This window comes from Labrus bergylta, chromosome 11 (genome assembly GCF_963930695.1).
Source record: "Labrus bergylta chromosome 11, fLabBer1.1, whole genome shotgun sequence".
In the NCBI taxonomy this organism is placed as follows: domain Eukaryota; kingdom Metazoa; phylum Chordata; class Actinopteri; order Labriformes; family Labridae; genus Labrus; species Labrus bergylta.
In genome coordinates, this window is record NC_089205.1 from 21,982,275 (window position 1) to 21,999,532 (window position 17,258).

Sequence of the window (17,258 nt, forward strand, 5' to 3'; positions counted from 1 at the left end):
TGACAGGCGCCCTCTGGTGGTGAAACACCAAATTGAGAAATGTCATATTCCCTCAATGTGTTAAAATTTCCTCTTCATACATGATGAAAAAAATAAATAAAACCTGACCTACATTCTCTCACTAATGGATAAAAAAAAAAATACACAGTGTTCTGACAGTATCAAAAAGACAACAAACACAAATACACACATGCTCACTCACAGATCATTTTTCACCTGCGCTGTTGCCATCAGATTACATCATCATTACATCATTACACAGGGAAACAATGGTAAACGATCCATGTCCCCAGACAAGGTGTGAACACATCTTAATTAAGGAGTAATTACCAAAAAAAAAGCATAGATAACAGAAAATGTGATGTTAGTTTTTGAACGAAACCACCTGATATCAGCTCTGTGAAAATGACAGAATGATGTGAGAACAATGGGGGCAGAGAAAGATCAAACCTTTGAAGGTTATTTATTCACAATTCAGATGTTCATGTATAGCTTGGTCATGATAAATGTTTGTTTTTGTGTCTCTACATTCATCATCAGCCTCCAGGAGCGTCATGTCAATTCAATCTGAACATTCATCTCGTCACCACTGGTGTCTGTTGTAGGTTGAAGTAAAGCAGATCAAATGTGTAACAGACTCTCATAATCTGGAGAGTTAAGCATCTTCTTACTGAGCACTAACTTCAGTGAAACCATCATCTGACAGAAGATCAGATTTATCAAAGGACGTGTGACAGGTTACTACTGAAGGTCTAAATAAAACATGTTTCTATTTTGTAGCTTTGGTGATAGAGAAAAACGGACAACATTCTAGAAAATGTCCATATAAAAGTACATTCAATACAATAAATGATCAATGAAATATAAGACGTCACTCCTACTCACCTGTTTGAGTACGTAGCTAAATGAAATACTTATAGGTCTTACAGAATATGCATCATTTAAATACTACTTCTCCATTACTTCACTGTATTTATCTGGAAGTTTGAACTATTAGTCATTTTGCAGTGTCTGATGATTAGAGCATCATATAAATAAAGAATACAATATAATGTATAGGATTACACCACTATGAAGTATTATTGTAGATTAGGCTAACAGAGAGTTTATAAAGTTCTTGAAATTAGTCCTTTGAGTGACACATTAATGCAGTCATGCTTGTAGGTGTAAATAAAAGACGTGCTTTCTGATTGGTCAATTCAGCCACATGTTTTTTTGGTACTTTTAATAAGATGATTATAACAATGTTGTAATTTTACTCAAGTCAAACTTTGAAAAGCAAAAGGCTTTTCTCATCATTAGGACAACATAAATATAAAGTTTATGCAAATATTATACAGCAAATATTATACACACTCCAATTAGTGAAATCACTAAATATTCCACAAATACAAATGTTGTGTTAGAAATGACTCACACTAATGAACCTGTAGTGAACCTATTTGTCCACCATTGATGCTTTGTATGATTCTTACTATCAAAGGAGAATGAAGAGTGTGCATGGATGGCGGATGTAGTGCGGACAAATGACCTCCAATCGTTAGAGGACGCACATTTATCCACCCCGAGAAACATACACTTTTCTTTGATAATCCTGTTATTTATGCTATCAAGGCAGTAAAGTCATCACAACACAGCGAATAAACTGTTTGATGCTCATCCTCTCAAAAGAAACCTACGCCCTATGTACACATACTTTCTCCAATAATGCAATGTGTCACGTTTAATATATGTCACAGAAGATGACTCATCTGACCTAAATCTTGATTTACTGCTGACTTCCAGAGGCTTCGACGGCATGTGGATAACAAATGGAGGGATTAGTGAGTGGCTGATTGTGGGAGTGATTTTAGACACACAAAAAAAAGGACCATTATTTTTTTTTAAACAGTGTTCAGTTGAGCTCTAAACAACAGACTTCATTTAGTTTTGACCTCGGCTTCTGAGTTACAAATGTTGGAGGACTAATCCAATAAAGTACAATGTGACCACTGACGATGTGATCAAGATTAACGTGTTTGCTTCATTTGACAGATGACTTACTAAACTGTCGAGTGGTTTTCCTTTCTTTGCATTGTATCATCTCATTCATCAGTGGCTTAGCACAGCTCCAACCTGTTTGACGTTTTCTGGCCTTTATCATGCTAAGTCTGCACGTGAGGGGGGACAATAGCTGCCCACATGAAAGCTGCCTAATGACAACTTCCTGTTAGCCTGCTTAAGTGTAAACATTCCTCTAACTCACCTGTTGGGAAATACACCTGCTGCAATACACCTTTTTCATGAAATCATATCCAATGAGTGAAAACAAACGTTGATTCCTGAAGAGAAATCATTTGCGAGGAACAGAGAGTGAACATGTGAGGCCACAGCTGCAGTGTGAAGGGGAATCTTTCAACTGCAACACAGATGGGCCCCCGGCAGGAGTTATTCAGAGGAAGCTGTCCTTCACCTCAAGCCACCGCCGGACTTCATGACGTACACAAAGAGGGTTTTTTTTTTTTCAGGGTCAAATCATCTCGGGACAGGCTCCTCAAACAAAGCTGAAACAAGAGGGACAAATGGACTAAATGTCAGAAGAGCTGAAATGATTAATCCATTAGATCACAGAAAATGAAATGACCGACATTGTAATTAATGTTTGCATCTACACTCTGGACCATTGATGTATATAATAAGGAATATATATATATAAATATCTAATGGGATTTGTCTCACTATTTCCTTTTCTATTTTATTTGACAAAACAGTTATGGGGATGTATCTGTGGATTATAGTCTCAGTTAATTGAATGTGTCTTTACATGACTTCTCTCTTGGTGGGACCAATAAATCAATTTTCCAGTAACAAGGCCAATAGAGCCTGATGCTTAATTAAATATCCACACAGGCTTGTGATGCTCTTTCAGCGGTACAAAACTGGGCCCCTAGCATGCCTCCTGGACGCCTCTCTATGGAGGTTTTCCGGGGACACCCAACTGGGAGGAGACCCCGGGGTAGACCAAGAGTTCGCTGAAGGGATTATATATCCCATCTGGCCAGGGAAACGCCTCGGAATCTCCCAGGAGGAGCTGGACAACATTGCTTGGGGAGAGGGAAGTCTGGGTTGACTTACTTTGTCTGCTGCCAACGCAACCCAACCTCAGATAAGCAGAAGAAAACAGATGGATGGATGCTTAGATGTAAAAAACAGTTTTTGATTCTACATTCTTGAATAAAAACAAACTGTACATTAACATAAGTAATACTCTATGAAGTCATGTCCTTGTCCCCTGGTGCAAGTCCAGAGACTTTGAACAGCAGCACTTCAGGCTGCGACGAGGATTACCACATTTCTGTTATTTAATAAATTGTGATGCAGTTTAATCTTCTCCAAATCTGCAGCTATTTTCATTTTAGAGTGTAGAGGGACACTTTAATCCCACCTTCACTCTTCTTTAGTTTTCATCAGGTGAGATGGTCACTATCGGCAGAGAGAGGAACACATAGCTGAAAAACAACAGCCTACGTTAAAAGATGGGCGTAATTTCACTTTTGGCCTGCAGTAGATTTTTTTTTCTGAAGTGAGGAGTATGAAAGTAAAGTATGAAACTAACAAATGAGTCCTTTCATAATATTGCATAGACAGACATGCTGCCCTGTCCATGTTATCAGGAGACACTTGTCTGAAGTTTGGCCTGTTTGTCATCCGGGGATAAACCTTCTCTCATTCACCACATCCCAACATCTCACACTGTTTTTTACCAAAAGGGTAATGAGCAAAGTATTACGTTTCACTGCAAGCAGAGTGTTGCCATGACAACAAGCCACCGATGTCGCCGTGAACGGGTGACTCTCATCGAGCTGCACCGTCTTTGGGATCCCAGAGTCCTCCTCTTTTCGTCCAAGACGTCCGCGGGCCCCCTTTCCCCAGGTGTACACCTCCCCGTCTGTGCAGAGAAGACAGTCATTATTTCTACAAATCCACGGCTCAAACCTCAGGATGGATTAATCCACACAAATCTTTCACTGACAGCTCTGACTTTCCTGCAGTGGGAGAAAAATGGCTCAATCTGAAGGGAGTCAAAGCTGAACAAAGACTTCCCTCAACAAAGAGAACCTGCAGGCATTACTGCCGCTGCTGGCTTTCTCCCCGGGGAGCCAATCCCTCGCACAGTGTGACATTTTACCATTTAACCCTCAGCTTCAAGAACAAAACACACACTTAACAGGCTCCACACTAACTTTTAAATGGTTGCCAGGCTGGAAACGAAGAATCTGCGTTTTGTTGCTGAAACTCAAAATATGAGATGGTTGTCATGTCCTCTTAGCTTATATGTAGAGCCTAATGACACTGTCAATGTGCAGAACGTTTGATGTGACATCAAATATTTAAAAAGCTTTGGAACAGTAACAACACATTTCTTTGTTAAACAAAAAAGCAGAATATACACTTCAACCGATGAACATTGCAAGCAGAAGTTTGATGTAAGGTTATACGTTCACTTTCCCTAAATATCTGCTTTTCAATACACCAGGAGCAGTTAACCTAGAAGACCTGGCAATGAGTTTTACATTCTTGATTTATTTAAGTATGACTGCATTGAAATTTGCTTTAAAGATCCTTAAAAGTGAATATTTACTTTGTTTTTGAAGCTTCACTGTCTGGTAAAGTAAACCTACTCTGCTGTTTTGGGGTCACATAGCTGCTTGTCGGCACTGTTTGAATTTGAGTGGCTCTCATAAGAATTCATGAGCGTCCCAGAATCTTCATCTTTACTTTCCAAAGCCGCTAAACCACAGACGTCTGAGAAATGTTGTGAACCCTGCTGTGTTTTCTTGTGCAACCCCAGATTTTACAAAGCTCCAGACAGCTTTCATTGAAGTAAAAGAATAATGAGTGAAATAAAAGATTCAGAACTTTTTGAAAAATGCCTCCTTCGTGTACGAGAACTATCTGAAGTCAAACGAAGAACAGAAACTTTTTCAATGCTAAACCAAAACATGTGCATCATCTGTGTCTTTTAAATGTGTGTGTACTTAATACCAAGCAGAAGAGTTTGAATCAGTCCTTGCATGTCAAAGCATTGAAATCTCCACACCTTTATAGGGTTAGCACACCTATGCTACAGACACACATGTGACATATCACACACTCTGGTTGGACCAGATTTAGCTTCCAATACATTTCTATTTGAAGCAGAGACATACATTTGTTTCTGGTCTAAAGTTATCCGACTCTTTCTCTCAGTGCAACATTCTTTCTGCCTGAGCTGTGAAATTTCAAGGCTCCCTGATGCTAAATGATTCTAAGGAAAGGGGTTATATTTTCCATTTCAGGAAACAAAGTTTGCTTATCTTCTTTTTGTTTCATAATATCAAGCCCAAGAAGCACAATGAGCAAAAAACAAGCAGCTATATGACTGTAGTCAGTGTTGATAGCGAAGAAATTAAATCGAATGCTGCATGACAAACGAATGGACTGCTGTTTATAGTCCAGTGCCATGCTAGCTCCTTTTGTCTAAAATATGTTTACAACCCTGTCTATGTTACTCCTTGCCCCCCCCCATGCTTCATGCCAACCACTTTTAGGTCAGACTTTGGCTGTGTATGTGCACTTGTCCTGGCTCTCATGTTTGTTTTTTGCCCCTGTCCGAGAAGGTGACTTTAACAAACAGTCCAACTCACCAGATCCAATAGCTAACGTGAAAGCATCTCCACAGGCAGCCATGGTGATGCTCTGCAATCCGGGCACCAGGTAGGGCACACGGCTGCTGCGACGGGAACTACAGCCCATCTGGCCATGCTGGTTGCTCCCAAAGGTGAAACACTGACCCTGTTCTGAAAGAGGAAAATGTGGTTAAAGGGTCTGATTTTGAAACATTACAATTAGACTTAAGACTTTGATTTATAAATGATTTGTTTATTATTTATCCACGTTTATGCCAGAGGTGATTTAACCTGTGTTTTCCAATGTTTTATTTCACTTTAGCTATCCTAAAGAAGTTCAACCTGTGAGCATGAGTTCTCCAAGCAACCTGGAACTGCAAGAAACTAAAGAACTGGTTTGGCTAGTGCTAAATGAAACAGTGACTACGGGTGTGCAGAGACATCATTATCTGGATCTCAACCAAAAAATGAAAATGTGTTTTTTTAAGCTTTGCCTCCTTCCTCCTCAATAGTTATGCACATGCTCATAGAACTGGAGTTACATCCAGTAACCATTTGTTTCCCTGAGTGATAAAGACAAGGTTTAAACTGAACTACGGCTTTTTTTTTTAAGTGGAAGAAATGAACACAGTTGAAACACAGTGAAGTTTGCAAGGTTTTAAAGAAATCTGCCTGTCAGACACAAGGCCTTCAGTGATGAACTATTTATGAATCCTCCCCCGATACGAGACAGTGAGAGACGGCTACATGCTGGTGTGACCCCCTGCTGCCTGCGAGTACAGAGACGAACTTGGGACTAACTTCCTTAATGTGAATGAAATGAAACAATCGTTTTTTAATGGAGGATATATATCTCTTAGGTTTATTTTGATGTACGTTGCAGCGGTTACACTGAAATGAAGCCAGAGCCTCAATGAACGCAGAAGGAGGGGCAGAGGAGTATGACTGGAGCTGCACAGGCCAAGGGTCAATGAAGTGCATATTGCATAACTTAAAAGTTAACTTTTTTTAAATTCTGGATAAGGAGCGTATTTGGATATCAAAAACCCGTATCCATCTCGCAGAGATCTTCTCTTCCTGTAGGTGATCATGAAGATAGCCACTCAAAGATAAATACAAGAAAAACTAGTTGCTAGAAACTCAAGAGCTTGATGATTGATAATGAGAATCATTTACCTGTAACAGCAACAGAATGTGCTGTCCCAATGTCAATGTAAACAATCTTCTCTCTGTTGAGTGGGGCTGATTGTGCAGGAGTGTAAGAGTGGACTTCCTCCACCTGGTTTGAGGGATTTGGTTCCTCTCCAGAATTTATTTTATCCAGCCCAAGCTTATTGAACCTGGATGGGGGACAACAAAACCAAGGTATTTCAAACAGAGTAATATGCAAATTATTCATTCTTTGAACCAATGATGTAATGTACAATCTGGGTTCATCACAAAACCAGTATCTGATATTCATGCTCCCGTCTCTGCTGAACTGCTGGGGAACAATGCTGCTTTGACTCTGACGTAAAAAGAACACTATGTTTTCCGCAGCTCAACATCCGGCCCTGGGCCTGTCTGAGGGAGAGCGATGACCAATGAGAGAAGTGTTTGTCATTTTAGGAGAATGCTGTCTCACGGGTTGTGCATCATAGCGTTTCACTAGAACAAAAGAAATGTAATCACAATACTCACGTCTAAGCTTCCTCATACTAGCTTAAGAATGTCTCACAATAGATTTAAAGATTCATTAGTTATTTTAAAAGGTAGGTCATGACCTTTCTCCCTCCCTAATGTTGACCTCTTAGCACAGTACACACTTCTTAATTGGTTCCTTTAAAACATGATGATTTGAAGAGTTATCTGTTTTATTTGATGCAATTTCTAAACGGATATCAAAATGTGTTTCCCAATATAAGGATGATTTGTTAAACCACACCATGCACATCACGGAATTAGTCAAATTAAAGGATTTATTTAGCAACAAGCAACGTTAAGAGCCAACGAACTCTTCCTCTTCCTTTGTTTTGGATCCAGCAACTACTAAGGGATGTGCATGCTTTGTTTTTTATTCCTAGTAGGAACTAGTAACATTAGCTTATGGTTGGTGTGATTTTAGTTGTTGTTAATTTAAGACTATTAATTCAGAAAATTAATCAAACTAAATCTTTGTGGAAAGGTACAATTGACTCAAACTGAAATGAAAGTCTTCAAAGCTGATAATTAAGACTAATGGCCATAGTTCTCGTTTGGAAATTAAGCCTAAAGTACCTGTTGCTTCCACATGCCACAATCCTGTTCTGGGTGCTGATAATCATGGAGCAGTCAACTCCACACACCACCCTCTGGGCCTCAAATTCCACAGGTAAACACACCTGCTGAGGTGAGTTATGTGTGTCTTGGTTGCCGAGCCCGAGGCGCCCTTCCAGACAGAAACAGGAAACAGCAACAGGTACAATTTGTGTAAATCACGCTGTGTGCTGAGATGCTGCTCTCGTAAATCATTCATTCACAAACAAACATGAAAAGATAAATACTAAGATAGACTGAGTTAGTTTGTAAACAATCATCTCGTGTATGGTACCATTGTCTCCTCTTCCCCAGGCAAATACTTCTCTTTCATTGGTCACAGCAAGGACGTGGGAAGCACCACATGACACCTGAACCAGCTCATAGCCCAGGAGCGCCTCGACTATCTTGGGCTGAGAGATCATCAGAAAGAGATGGACAAATGTCACCATCAAGATTGTTATATGAAAGCCAAGTATTAAATAGGTTGATATATAACAACAACATCCCTCTTTTGATTCAAGAAAGGGACTATTTTTGCTTTTTGTGTTACTTTATATTCTACCTACACCTGTCTACCTCTTTAAAACTTTAAAAGTGAGATGTGTTTCTAATTTTTAACCATCCTGATCAAAAATAGGTGAATTAAACCTTTGAAACATCAGTAGGCCATCTGTACTAAGACTGTATTATTTCAGGGATATACTATATATCGTATTAAAAACTGACTGAGTGTAAATTCAAAATGAGTACAAGTTTCAAGTATTTTCAAAGTGGAACAGTGACAGTATGGTGAGCATGTACCTGAGTAACATCATTGAAGTTACCGTGACCCAGACAGCCATTGCTCCCACTTCCAAATGTCATGATGATGCCCCTGTCTGCACATTAGAAAGAGGAAGAAGAGATTAAGGACACCATTAGTTGATGAGTGCAGGTGTAATCTTATGTGGACCAACACATTGCTTGTAATCCATATATTGGAGATGCCAAAAGTAAAAAGTGATGAAAGAGGAGAAACTGGGCTGAGAGGAAGTATCTTTAATCCTGTGTTATCTGACTACAGCCTCACAAAGCACATGGACTAACAGAGCGGCAGTTTGTACGTCTTTCAAAGTGCTTTCAGTGCTTTCTTTTACATCCACTCCGTCTGATCATGTCTGGTAAAGAGCTCACTGTATCCTCACTTTGACTCTGTACAGTCAAATGCTGCCTCAGTGTTTCACAGCCATTGTGAGTGAGTTTTTGTGGGCAGATAAAAAGAGAATAAACATTGATTTTCTCTAGGACAGCACTCCGCCAGGCTCACTGGACATATGTAGATGTGTGATTTTTTTTTTTTTTTACAAACAGACCTGTCATGCAGGTGGTGAAGAGATCACCACAGGACACAGACTTGATGGTGACTCCAGACTGACCCTCCAGGAAACGTGATATGAACTGAGGCTGCATCTGCTCCACCACACCAGGCAGACTGGCCTCACCGGAACCCACTGACGGAGCCTGTGAAGATAAATGATTATTGGTCAATCGTGACACAGTAGGAGAAACAGTGAGAATGTGACTCCTCCCTGATATATGTAAGTAATAAACTTTTTGGAAGGAAAAATCTTCCCTCTGGGACACTGAAAGGAACCATAAATCTACACGATCTCATTTTTACAATAGTTATTTTATATATTATTACCGGCATATATTTTCAGCCAGCTTTATGGGTGCAGTTTCTGTTCCAGCAAATGGAGATATCTGTTAAGTCTGTGGGGAAGTCAAGCTGGTGAGAATTCATGGATCTCGAAATACTTATACAACACCAAAACCAGAATCAGACCTTTTGTGTAATTGATAGCTGAAAAAATGAACCCATCCTAAAGCAACAAGTTGACCATTGAGTGGTTTAGACTACAGTTCTCTGAGTTAAAAGGAGGATTTTTCCTCTACAGACAATTCCTTTGAGTATTATCTTTATGAAATGTCAAGAAATATGAAAATGTAAATGTAATTGTTTACAGTGACACAGACCTCCCATGTGATCAGACGGCCTGACTTGGTCACCCCCATCCTCTGAGTGCGGCCAAGAGACACTTGAAGCACCTCGGTGTTGAGCATCGGCAGCCGGAGAGGCGCTGAGATTCCACTTCCCCACGTATACACAGATGACAGCGGGAGGGAATGCACCTTCCCTGATCCTAAACCGACTGATCCATCTGTTTCGTCACAACAAATAACGATTACATTTGTAGTTAAAGTACTATAATCGACCTGATGCAGCTACTTCTGGGTCAAATAAATCTAGTATGTGACTGACCTCTGGACCTGCTGCCAGGAACTCTCCCTCCTGGTCTACCTTGATGACCAGTGTGCACAGTAGACAGTGGTTTCTCAATCCTGACAAAAGCAGAGTAGGGGACTTTTTCATGACATAAAACTCCAATCATGTGTCCGTCACAAGTCATGCATTCAAAAAGTACCTGCGCATTTTAACATTGCCAATATCCGTGTAAAGATTTAGCAGAGGTCTGATGCATATAGGATGAGCCATTATTTCATTGAGTTGAGGCCGTTTGGAGGGATCCAGGTTGAGCATATTGAGGATGAGCTGTCGCAGTTCAGGGCTGTACCGGTCTGAAATTGGAGCAAATGTTCCGCTCATGATCTTCAGAACGAGGGCTGGCAGATTCTGAAAGCAAAGTAAAAAAAGAAGTGACAGGGTCGAATTTCATTCTTCATTTTAAAACTCAAATAATTGTTTCACAATTTTAGCACCAAAGATATTAAGATTTTCACATGCACAATTTCACACAGACTAGATAGAGCAAATGGAGAAGTGTGTGTAGTTTAGTGAATTATTAATCCTTCTTTAAATCTAAGGCCCAAGCTTTCTGCTTTGGAGTTAAAAAACATTTAAACCTGGAGTCTTTATATGAAGTATTCTGACAAATTACAAGAATCTATCTTCCATGCTGTTCATACTGTGCCTCTGATGATTGTTAGGATGGTTTACTGCAAACTCCAATCACTCCATTCAAGTTAGTCAGGGATATTAGTTAAGACAATGTTTTATGTACAGCAGCCTCGAAGGCCCTCTTCAGGCTTGCAAGCTCATACAGCACGCAGCCCAGAGCCCAGATGTCACTCTTCTGGTTGTACGGCTTTCCCTCACACAGCTCTGGGGAGATGTAGCACGGAGTCCCGACCACCTGCACAGTGAAATAAAAGTGAAGCGTTGATAGTGTGTTAGTATCTGAGAATACAACATATCAGGACCTGTTTGTTACTGAAGGCATTAAAGCTCTGCACCAAAGCTAAATTTAACTCACTGTGTAAGCTTTGCTCTTGCTGACAAGGATTTTGGAGATGCCGAAATCTCCAATTTTGACGATCATCTGGTGCTTGTCGAGAAGAATATTCTGCGTTTTAAGGTCTCTGTGCAAAATGAGTTTATTGTGGACGTGGTACAGAGCGAGTAAGATCTGAACGAAGAAGTGAAGGATGGTGTCCTCGTCCAGCAGAGAGTTACAGCGCTTCTGTATGTAATCAGCCAATGTTCCACCTGCATGAGGAAAATGCAGAGGAGAAAGTAAAGAGTCAAGTTGATAACTATTCATTTAGTTCATTCAGTTATTTTTTACTTTTGATCAAGTTACTGGCTTGAATGAAAGGCAGTGAGATGATGATATCAAGTAACCCCTACAATAATAGTGCCTTTCTCGATGCCCCATAAGAGAACAGAAAAAAAGTTGACTTAATAAAGTGAACAACTTGGCAACTTGAGGAAAGAAACTAAACAGAAACTAAACTCTGGACCCTTCATGCATGACTGCCTTCACCTCAATGGGGTTCTGTGTCAGGAAACAGGACCATATTTAAAAGACAGAGAAGATGAGAAATGTCACTTTGAAGACAATCCTGAGTTAAGGAGGTCAAAAGCTAAAGTTTGTTCTCTAATCAGAACACAGGAACAGCTACTGTTAAAAACACCTCATTAGAAGATGTCATGCTGAACAATGGCTCTGGGGTGTGCTGCAATGTCTTGGACAGCTTGATAGCAATCTGTCTTTTTTACATTAAAGTAAAAAATAACACTGACAGAAAAGTTATCAGGTCACTATGCCCCTCTCAAAAAATTCCCCCCAACAGTGTGATATTAAACATTCTTTCCAGGCTTGGCATGGGAACAAGAGAAGGTATGGAGCCCTACGGCACGAGACAATAGGAAGAGTGGATCGTTGGACGATGAACAAAAGGGGGTCATGTAATAAGATATTACTGTGAGCTTACCTGGTGCATACTCCATAGCTATCATGAGCGCCTTGTCTTCCAGGAAGTTCTCATAGTATTCTATGATATTTGGATGGTTGAGTAGTTTCAGGACCTGACACTCGTTCTGAGCTGAAAGACGTTCGTCTCGTGACATCTGCTCCACTGGGATCTCCTTAAGGATGACAAAGGCCCCGTCACTGCGCCTGCGGCACAGGTGGACTATCCTAACAGGGGAAGAAATTGAAGAAAAAACAGATGTAGATTCTGTTCCTCAAACTAATAGCGGGATGATCTTTGGTGGTTTACATCTTGTTTGCCAGTGTTACTGAGCACTAGAACAAGTTTAGGAACCGAATTGCCCTCTGGGATAAATAAAGCTGTCTGAGTCTATGTTGAAAATCTGAGGGGGGGAAAGTTCATTAGGAGGACAGTTAATCAGGGGTTCAATGGTTTCATTTTATATTCTAATTCTCAGATATTATTGTGTGGCTTTTGAGAAGATACACATGCACAGCTGGTTTTGCACTACACTGTGAAAATGGGAAATCATTTGAAAGGACCTACAAATACGGAGTTTTCATATATAATGTAAGAGGAAGGATGTGTTTATCTCCTTTACTCAAGCCAGACAATGATTTTCAAAACCATCCACTACACACTTACTACAAATCAAGATGAAAAGGTCAAAAAAAAACCTAAAACGTTTAAATCATTGTCTGCATGTAAAAGTACCAAATGAGTGTTTTAGAGTGACATTCACTGACTCAATGTAACTCGTTCTCCTAACTTAATTGAATTAATAAATGACCCTCTGAAAGGTTACCAAATAGTTTTAAATAAAGGGAATACTTCTGTCTACTGTTGTACAGTAGCCTATTAATGACTTCCACTCTACTGGATATTTAAGTTTAAATCGTCTTTTAAAGTTTTAAAGTTGTGTTGGTCTGTCAATGTTTAGGATAAACTCATTTCGAGTAGGAAAGTATATCTTATGGCACACTGCAGATACTTTCGAGGAACTTCAACTCCGTCTATCAACTTTTTATCACAGAAGTAAAAGCATAGTTACAAGTTACCAAATGTAACGTGAGCTCAAACACTCAGATAACTTCTATGGCAGACATGCAGAAAACCACACAAACATCTGGATACACACTGCAGCTGTTAACTGACAATAACTCACTCAAGTTTGTTTAGAAATACAATTGTTTTGGTTTCACATTAAGGCTGAACACATTTAGTCTCCATATGTTTTTTTTGACAAACTTTTTTTTTTTAATGTTCAAAATGGTTCTGGACATGTCCTCCTTTTGGGGCGGCGCTCGCTGGCACTGAACCCGTTACATTTTGGTGAAAGAAAAGAAGGTCTGACTGACTTCTTGCTTTTACAGTAGCCTATACTGCATCAAAACGGCGTATTTTATCATTTACAGACATTCGTGACACTAAACGCGAACAAAGTTTCACTGAAATCCGAGTTTACCCGAAAGCTCCTCTTCCGACAACTTTGATTTTCTCATACTTCTCCATCGCTGCTGCTCCCAAACGTTTCCGTGGTCTCCAGGCAACCCGACCCAGTCCTACAGGAAGCAATGAGGGACAAATAGGACGAGGGGTAAAACCTCCTGCTTTTATGGCAGACTCACAAAAGTGAATTGTGTACTGTTTGTGGTGACTCTACGTTTGGTAATGTTTTCAGTAAGAGAGCAGAGACTCTGCTAGAGAGTAGAGAGTAAAAATATCCTGCTTTTAAATTATGTATTTCTTTCTCCTTCCTGTCTCCACCTGTTCCTCATTCTGGTTTAATGAATATGGTATTTTCTGTATTATCAGTTAGGCTATTGCTCTGTCTTGTTGGCTTTCTTTGTATATCTCTTAATTCAGATTTGAGTTGGGTATAAATAGTTATTTTATCAACAGAATACGTAATAGTGAAGAGTAACTTGAACTTATTTTGATACATTCTTTTTTTTACAAACAGCAATGTTGTTTGAAGTCACACCCAAACCCATATTATCTCCTTTCTAAAACCTAACTTTTACAAACAAAATAGCAACTTTTCCTTATCATTGTAATTGATTTTAGTACTACTGCAACAAGCAACATGTTGTTGTCTGCCAGGAAATAAAATGGATTTGGTAAAAATGTAAATGGAGACAGTGAAACATGTGTTATTAGTGCAGCATCTTGAGCAGGCACTCCAAATACTTTAGACCTCATCCAGACGCCTGATGATTATACAGCGCCATCCCCTTCTTCGTCTAAGATTAGCAGGAAGGAGGCTGCATATGAGCACTGTTTCCCCTCTTTGCCATGAGCGGGATAATAAATGCTTTGTGCTGCAACAAAGCCACTGCTGTGATGTGCTGAAGTATACCTCCACTATCATCATCAATGTGAAATAATGATACATCACTGCAAACAGTAATTGGACCCTTTCTCTACAATTTGCATTTTTTAAATGACATTTGGAGGAAGGGACAGGTGAGTTGTTGGTTTCACAAACAATAGTTTGCTTTTTCTCAGGGGTATAATGTCTCAACAAAGAAATACCTAAAGGAGCCTTGCAGTATTATGCCACTCCTCAGACCAGCTTAGTGACATATTTGGGCTGTCTTCTGTCAGCAGAAGATTTTTCTTAAACCCTACTGTCAGTGTGCAGGAATGCACGGTGATAAGACAGTGAAACTGATGCTAAACCCCAGATGAACCTGTGCCCAAGGAGCCATTAATCTGGAGATTTCTCAAGATGTGAAAGGGAAGTTGTGGGTGCAGTTATTTCATAGGACTCATGCTTTCACCTCTTTTTCTCAACTTGAACAGAGACAAGACATTACAACATTTTACAGAAGGAAGAGCACAGGTGTAAATAATAAAACTAATGAGGGCTGAATCTTTACTTTTATGGATCAAAATGTCTGTTGTGAAAAAGGCCTCCTGCTATGTTCCAGGTGTGATCATTCTCCAAAAAATGTTACAGTCAACATTTACAACTCAGACAAATAGAGATATAAACATATTACACAGTAATCCCATCTGAAACTCAACGTGTATCCAAGTGGAGCTTTTAAAAGTTAAAACCAGAAAATTTTAATTGCTCTGTGCTTGATCCTGAAAAAAAGTGCAATTTTACTGTCTGAGTGTGAAACCAAATCTCCACCTGACTGATGCTGACCTGTGTTTGGATATTTATGATGCACTTGCTGGAAATCAATTAACCCCTACATCTTCTCTCTATTGCCTCCTTGCACAGTCTCCAGAAGCTGTTACTCATCCGGCCCTTAGGGAGAAGAAAAACCACCCAGAGATCAATAATGGCTTAGTGCTGAGCCAGGCACAGGAAGATTCAGTATCACATGATATCTGGAGTCTTTCTCTGGTCTTTGCTGTGAACTGGGTGCATAAAAACAAACTTTTTGTATAGCTTATTTGCATCTCAGATCAGAACTCCTTAGTGATCTCATTGGAAATCTGTAACTAATGATAGGTTTCTATGTAAAACAAAACCATTGGATAAAATAAGCCTGGCTTTGCTCTAAGTACCACCAAATGAAGTGTGAGGCATCAAGAAAACACAAGGGCTGGTATGAGGTTACATTTCCTCTATAACTGCAGGGTGTTTTGTTGCTAAAAAAAAAGCCCTGAACTCAAAGGATACAAGTTAATCACAAGGCTCAAGTTTCATGACTTAGTTTTCATACATAAACAACAAGTAGGGACCAAATTCATTCATAATTAAAATACTAATCTTCCTGAAATATGCATGCTCTAAAACATATGTGTAATCAAATTCAGTCAGTACTATGATTCAGAGCTATTGCTTTAAATTTAAATTGCAGCTTTATTAAAAACAGGAAAACTTCACATCCTCACAGCATACACTCAGAGTGGCTGATTATTGGAGAGGGCTGCCCCCTGGTGGTTTGATAAAGAACTGGAAGAACCAAGGAGCTGAAAAACAAGTCTGTGTAAAAGAGATACTTGTTCTTCACATAAGGTTTTGCTGCCATCTGATGGTTTCTTCTTATACATTAGTGAAGCCTTTATTCTATGTGAGGTTGTCTTTTTGAACAGAGGGGGCAGACTTGTGTCAGATTAATACTTGGAAGAGTTTTTATGAGTTTTATGAGCATTCTTTGAATTGCCCCCAGGGGACAAATAAAGTTTTTTGAATTGAATTGAATAGTTGTGCTTAATTTGATGGTAAGGAACAAGAAGAGAGTTGAGGTGTACAAGGATGTAAAGACACCAAAAAAACTCTAACTATTATTGGAAATATTCAATACAATGCATACAATCTGAATAAGATAGGAAAGTAATATAAAGAGGGGATAAACACATTTTAATGAACTGAAGGAAAAATGTTCAGCTCATTAAATAGAGGTAAACTCTTCCCTTGTGGGCTCATATTTCAAACAAACATCTGTAGTGCAGGTGGTGCTAATATGTTTAAGGTGTGAAGGGTCTAAGCATTGAGCTTTTCTCAGCACTCCTCTCGGCTGCATAGAGGCCAGCTGTGAAGAATGAGAGCCACGCAGAGTTTATGGAAAGAGTTATGGGCAGAGAAGAGGGGCGTCACTGTTGGGCTGCAGATTTATTGTGTATTAATGATCTACACATAACAAAGATGTATAAAGTATTACTATCAATCATATCTTAATTTAATATTTCTGTACAGACTGTCGACATATCATATTTTCTTATATCTTGTTGTTTATACTTTCTGTTCAGTTTTCTATTATTACAAATATAATATACCAGTAATGCAAATCTAAGTGTATTTTATTATGACGTTTGGGGAGTGCAGGTTGTGTAGCAAGACATTAGTAAAAGACTGCAAAAAAAAACATTTGTGAATTAATGGCATGGTGTCAACTATGCATGCAATTTGAAAAATAAAAAAGCCCTAGGATAGTTCTTTGAGGTACACCATGGAAAATCATTTGAACTTCAGTAATGAAACTTACTGAGAAGAATTGAGCAAAAAGAATCATATGCTGGTATTTTATATTAATAATCAAGGCCAAGAACCCTTAAAACATGGATGATGGATGGATAACTTACACCAGACCAGGG

At 39.3% G+C, this 17,258-nt stretch overlaps 1 protein-coding gene across 3 annotated transcripts; it reads right to left on the reverse strand.

Annotated features, from left to right (window-relative positions):
• Positions 1–959: 959 nt before the first annotated feature.
• nek8 (NIMA-related kinase 8) lies at positions 960–13,750 on the reverse strand. Of its 3 annotated transcripts, XM_020651050.3 has the most exons (16): positions 13,666–13,750; positions 12,201–12,406; positions 11,240–11,472; positions 10,988–11,119; positions 10,391–10,599; positions 10,228–10,307; positions 9,942–10,126; positions 9,278–9,425; positions 8,727–8,803; positions 8,218–8,335; positions 7,905–8,055; positions 6,825–6,988; positions 5,667–5,819; positions 3,770–3,928; positions 3,425–3,488; positions 960–2,543 (listed from the first exon to the last, which is right to left on the reverse strand). In XM_020651050.3, exons 1-15 carry the CDS (start codon positions 13,710–13,712, stop codon positions 3,463–3,465), a joined length of 2,088 nt encoding a protein of 695 aa, XP_020506706.1. In that variant the 5' UTR covers positions 13,713–13,750; the 3' UTR covers positions 960–2,543; positions 3,425–3,462. The 3 variants fall into 3 exon arrangements, with proteins under 3 accessions (XP_020506706.1, XP_020506707.1, XP_020506705.1); XM_020651051.3 differs by lacking the exon at positions 3,425–3,488 and having other exon boundaries at positions 12,201–12,401; XM_020651049.3 differs by lacking the exon at positions 3,425–3,488.
• Between the last annotated feature and the right edge of the window lie 3,508 nt (positions 13,751–17,258).